We start from the raw sequence: 5,984 nt of genomic DNA, 5'->3' as shown, positions 1-5,984 counted from the left end.
ATATCTGTCTGACTGCGATTAACAGCGTGCTGCTTCCTGCTTTCAGAAAGGATACAAAATCATGCGTACTGGAAAAATGCAGTTGCCCCTACTTTTGTAAAGAATTCAAAACCTTGTGCATTCTAATTTGCTGTCGTAGAAGTTAAGAAGCTGCATTGCCTACTTAACAAAACTGCTATAATAAATTATGTCAGAAGACTCATTCAGTTTCTCTATCGACTTTGTTATAGTGCCATCTAGTGAGCAATGTGCAACATTGTAACAATGCAACGACACTCAATTTAAGTTTAGTGTTAACAAAGTCCCAATAAAGGCATAAAGATTCCGCTTCTTCAAAGAAGGCAACCGCTGCTGGTTATTTTAATTACATTTGCGCACATTTGGGGAGGGACATCATTTTGATATTTAAAGGTGCATTCATTACCCATCCTCCATTTATACACCAATACCCTGTTAATTAACAGTGTTAGGGTCAGCAGGTTAGTTATCAGGGTCAGCTGGTTAGTTATCAGGGTCAGCAGGTTAGTTATCAGGGTCAGAAGGTTAGTTGTTAACAGGGTCAGAAGGTTAGCTATCAGGGTCAGCAGGTTAGTTGTTATCAGGGTCAGCAGGTTAGTTGTTATCCGGGTCAGCAGGTTAGTTGTTATCAGGGTCAGAAGGTTAGTTATCAAGGTCAGCAGGTTAGTTATCAGGGTCAGCAGGTTAGTTGTTATCAGGGTCAGCAGGTTAGTTGTTATCGGGGTCAGCAGGTTAGTTGTTATCTGGGTCAGCAGGTTAGTTGTTATCCGGGTCAGCAGGTTAGTTGTTAACAGGGTCAGCAGGTTAGTTGTTAACAGGGACAGTAGGTTAGTTGTTATCAGGGTCAGCAGGTTAGTTATCAGGGTCAGCAGGTTAGTTGTTATCCGGGTCAGCAGGTTAGTTGTTATCCGGGTCAGCAGGTTAGTTGTTATCAGGGTCAGGTGGCTAGTTGTTAACAGGGTCAGTAGGCTAGTTGTTATCAGGGTCAGCAGGTTAGTTATCAGGGTCAGCAGGTTAGTTGTTATCCGGGTCAGCAGGTTAGTTGTTAACAGGGTCAGGTGGTTAGTTGTTAACAGGGTCAGCAGGTTAGTTGTTAACAGGGTCAGCAGGTTAGTTGTTAACAGGGTCAGCAGGTTAGTTGTTATCAGGGTCAGCAGGTTAGTTGTTAAAAGGGTCAGGTGGTTAGTTGTTAACAGGGTCAGCAGGTTAGTTGTTAACAAGGTCAGGTGGTTAGTTGTTAACAGGGTCAGTAGGTTAGTTAACAGGGTCAGCAGGTTAGTTGTTATCAGGTTCAGCAGGTTAGTTGTTAACAGGGTCAGCAGGTTAGTTGTTAACAGGGTCAGCAGGTTAGTTGTTATCAGGGTCAGCAGGTTAGTTGTTAACAGGGTCAGCAGGTTAGTTGTTATCCGGGTCAGCAGGTTAGTTGTTAACAGGGTCAGCAGGTTAGTTGTTAACAGGGTCAGCAGGTTAGTTGTTAACAGGGTCAGCAGATTAGTTGTTAACAGGGTCAGCAGATTAGTTGTTAACAGGGTCAGCAGGTTAGTTGTTAACAGGGTCAGCAGGTTAGTTGTTAACAGGGTCAGCAGGTTAGTTGTTAACAGGGTCAGCAGATTAGTTGTTAACAGGGTCAGCAGATTAGTTGTTAACAGGGTCAGCAGGTTAGTTGTTAACAGGGTCAGCAGGTTAGTTGTTAACAGGGTCAGCAGGTTAGTTGTTAACAGGGTCAGCAGGTTAGTTGTTAACAGTGTCAGGTGGTTAGTTGTTAACAGGGTCAGCAGATTAGTTGTTAACAGGGTCAGCAGATTAGTTGTTAACAGGGTCAGCAGGTTAGTTGTTAACAGGGTCAGCAGGTTAGTTGTTAACAGGGTCAGCAGGTTAGTTGTTAACAGGGTCAGCAGGTTAGTTGTTAACAGGGTCAGCAGGTTAGTTGTTAACAGGGTCAGCAGGTTAGTTGTTAACAAGGTATAACACGTCTGTACAGCTCAACAGCAGAAGGGAATATAACATTTCCACTTTGACAAAATCATTGCTCGACTTTGAAACCAAAATGTTGAGATAATTTATATTATAAAGATTGAAACTTGAGTGTGACCAATTTAATTTCTAATTTGCACACATTCCGAAACTAAAACTATTTCACAACCAGTTAGACATTTATATTTTCCCCATTACAACCAAACCTCTCAAATTACAGCAGTTGACAAGAAAAATGTACCAAAAAGTTCCTTTTCCCACTTTCTAGAGCCAGATGTTTCTGCTGGATGTGATGATGGATCCTCTTCATTTGAGAACACCTCCAAAACGCTTTGCAACAGGACACTTTTTGATTGGATAAATGCAGTGAGGTCCCTCCCAGTATCCACCCCTTTACTTCCATTTGGTTCCTGGTGAATACCACCCTCTACTTACCACCTCACGTAGGTGGAACAACTCCTAAACCCAACACTCTGGGCCTGGGAAGACCTTCTAGGCACACAGCTCATTAGTTGTACATGCCCTGTAGGACTCTAGTCAAAGGTAACGCACTACCGTTTGGGACTTCATCTCTATACACATCTGTCAACAGATGTGCATGACTGTTCTGCCAGATAAATAATGACACACACTGACACACACACACTGTCCTCTCTTAAAGTTCTTCAAATTTATAGTGCAGCTTTTGCAGTTGTTAAATGTAAAAACATACAGAGCAAATATCCTTTCTTGTGCGTTACCCTGTGGAACAGATGGTTCAGAACAACAGAGGGCTACTTCCTGTAGCACAGTACAGTGTAGGGTTTCTTCAATGCTGCATGGGCCCAAAGGCATCTTATGATCATAGACCATTTGTAATTACTAGTTGTAGTATGAAATCTAGTATTCTTCCATGCAGCATACTATAATCGAGTTTAACAATATGTTCCCTTTTTAAAATACTGATATGTGTTAGAATGTAAGCATCATCACTTCAGCATTTGATTATCTTAAGGCTGATAACACTTATCCAACTCTGTCATGTAAACAGTAGGCTATAGGCCACTCAACCCAGTAAATGGCAAATAAGAGCTACAAAAAGGAACATCCTGAATGGTTCTTTGGACTTTTGGTGTAACCTGGACATCATATCATCTGTTCTGTATAATAGCCCTGAGTGTTTTCATGATATACATGTCAATAGACTGAAGAGAGTTAGTGGATGGTGTTTATAATAGGGAATGTAACTGACTGACCCTGAACTGGATCCTCTGTGGCATAGTGAGGTCACAGTAAAAGAGACCGACTCATATATTGTTCTGAACTGGATCCTCTGTGGCATAGTGAGGTCACAGTAAAAGAGACCGACTCCTATATTGTATATGACCGACTGCTTGTTCAGGGCCAGACCGACATATTAGTACCTTGTCAGCTCGGGGATTTGAACTTGAAACCTTTCGGTTACTAGTCCAACGCTCTAACCACTAGGCTACCCTGCCGCCCCTTAGTGAGGTCACAGTAACAGCAAATCCTATACTGTTCTGAACTGGATCTTCGATGGCTGCAGAATCTTTAGTGAGGTCACAGTAACAGAGCACCTCCTATATTGTTCTGAACTGGATCCTCTGTGACTGCAGCATCTTTAGTGAGGTCACAGTAACAGAGCGACTGCTATATTGTTCTGAACTGGATCCTCAGTGACTGCAGCATCTTTAGTGAGGTCACAGTAACAGAGCGACTCCTATAAAGTTCTGAACTGGATCCTCTGTGACTGCAGCATCTTTAGTGAGGTCACAGTAACAGAGCGACTGCTATATTGTTCTGAACTGGATCCCCTGTGACTGCAGCATCTTTAGTGAGGTCACAGTAACAGAGCAACTCCTATAAAGTTCTGAACTGGATCCTCAGTGACTGCAGCATCTTTAGTGAGGTCACAGTAACAGAGCGACTCCTATAAAGTTCTGAACTGGATCCTCTGTGACTGCAGCATCTTTAGTGAGGTCACAGCAACAGAGCGACTGCTATATTGTTCTGAACTGGATCCTCTGTGACTGCAGCATCTTTAGTGGTGTCACAGTAACAGAGCACCTCCTATATTGTTCTGAACTGGATCCTCTTGTGACTGCAGCATCTTTAGTGAGGTCACAGCAACAGAGCGACTCCTATATTGTTCTGAACTGGATCCTCTGTGACTGCAGCATCTTTAGTGAGGTCACAGCAACAGAGCGACTCCTATATTGTTCTGAACTGGATCCTCTGTGCCTGCAGCATCTTTAGTGAGGTCATAATAAGAGAGACTCCCATACTGTTCTGAACTGGATCCTCTGTGACTGCAGCATCTTTAGTGAGGTCACAGTAACATAGGGAATCCCATACTGTTCTGAACTGGATCCTCTGTGACTGCAGCATCTTTAGTGAGGTCACAGTAACAGAGCGACTGCTATATTGTTCTGAATTGGATCCTATTGTGACTGCAGCATCTTTAGTGAGGTCACAGTAACAGAGCACCTCCTATAAAGTTCTGAACTGGATCCTCTGTGACAGCAGCATCTTTAGTGAGGTCATAGTAAGAGAGACTCCCATACTGTTCTGAACTGGATCCTCTGTGACTGCAGCATCTTTAGTGAGGTCACAGTAACATAGGGACTCCTATATCATTCTGTCTGTGGGGAAACTAAGTTTGATCTAAAAAAGTTGATCACGGACATACTGAACCATTTTGTACAATCACAAAATAAAATCAATAAAAAATGTTTTCAATTTAGAAATGGAGTGAAAATATTCATGTGCAGTCTAAACAACCATCTACAGAGTCACGTTTAAGAAAAAGAGTCCAACATTAGATCCTGTGTGTGAGGTGGATACTCCTTCTGATAAGGCCTACAGGCCTTTCAAACTGTGAATGAGTCCCAAATGGCACCCTATTCCCTATTTAGTGCCCTACATTTGACCAGAGCCTTATGGACCCAGGTAAAAAGTGCACTATAAAGGGAGTAGGGTGCTATTTGGGACGTAATCAGTGAACCCACAAACATTTGAACCCCACGAGGAAAAGAAAAACAGCCATATGTCAAGAAATGCACAACGTGTTCATTGGAACAGTCCATCCCACTGGAACTCATGTGACTAGTGAGTGTGAAGGTTTGGTCACTGTCTTTCTCCACTAGATATCTGTGCAGATTAAAGAAAGGAGACAAAGAGAGGAAGACACTTTATGACTATTGTGATGTCACCAGTATTTTGTCCTTGTCCCTCTTCTTCTTTGTTAAATAGTGGACTCGTAGTGTGCCGTGCTGCTGCTGCCCTTAGGAGACGTTTTGAGAAGGACTACTGGCTTCTGCATACTGCTACCACTGGGGTCTGGTTCTGGGGCCACCAGGGCCGGAGCCCCCTCCTCTCCATACCCCTCCTGGTCCTGCGTAGTGGTGGGAGTGGAGGAGTCTGGGTAGATGACCAGGAAGGTGGAGGTGAGGAAGCCCAGGAAGGAGCCTCCAGAGGCCATCATTGGGATGACCAGCACGCTGCCCACCGCGTCCACCACCGTGCTCAGTGCAGACGCCACCAGGATCTGGGCAATGTACACCTGGCACGACAGTATGGCACAGTCGATGCCGAAGCCTCGTCGCGACTTCCCCGGACTGTGGTGGATGTACTGCGGTAGAGACAGAGGGGGGAAGAAATGACCTGTTTTTACTCATCTCTCACATCAGTCCAAAGATTGGAACTAGGTAATAGTCCAACTCTATTATCATCACATTGGCCTAGAATGAGCAACATCATATCCATATCAAGTTGTTTTTATTAACAATGTGACCCCTTTGAAAGTGTACTGACATCCTTGTTCTCATGCTACTGGCAGCGTCTACTAACTAGGTCTGTTAAGAGCTATAGTGAACTAAAGTAATCTACACTGAGTGTACAAAACATTAAGAACACCTGCTCTTTCCATGACAGACTGACCAGGTGAATCCAGGTGAAAGCTATGATCCCTTATTGATATTAAATCCACTTCA

General features: G+C 43.6%; 1 protein-coding gene across 4 annotated transcripts in view; it reads right to left on the bottom strand.

Moving 5' to 3' along the window:
- Positions 1–2,643: 2,643 nt before the first annotated feature.
- The window catches only part of LOC139387377 (solute carrier family 45 member 4-like), a 42,590-nt gene continuing 39,249 nt past the window's right edge, over positions 2,644–5,984 (bottom strand). For all 4 annotated transcript variants that reach the window (XM_071133535.1, XM_071133526.1, XM_071133518.1 and 1 more), the window contains one exon: positions 2,644–5,623. In XM_071133535.1, coding sequence (XP_070989636.1) covers positions 5,237–5,623 — 387 coding nt within the window. In that variant the 3' untranslated portion in view covers positions 2,644–5,236. The remainder of the gene's footprint in view (positions 5,624–5,984) is intronic.

Source organism: Oncorhynchus clarkii, chromosome 3 (assembly GCF_045791955.1).
Source record: "Oncorhynchus clarkii lewisi isolate Uvic-CL-2024 chromosome 3, UVic_Ocla_1.0, whole genome shotgun sequence".
Lineage (NCBI taxonomy): Eukaryota > Metazoa > Chordata > Actinopteri > Salmoniformes > Salmonidae > Oncorhynchus > Oncorhynchus clarkii.
The sequence above is the reverse complement of the archived record's forward strand: the minus strand, read 5'-3'. Positions and strand labels throughout refer to the sequence as shown.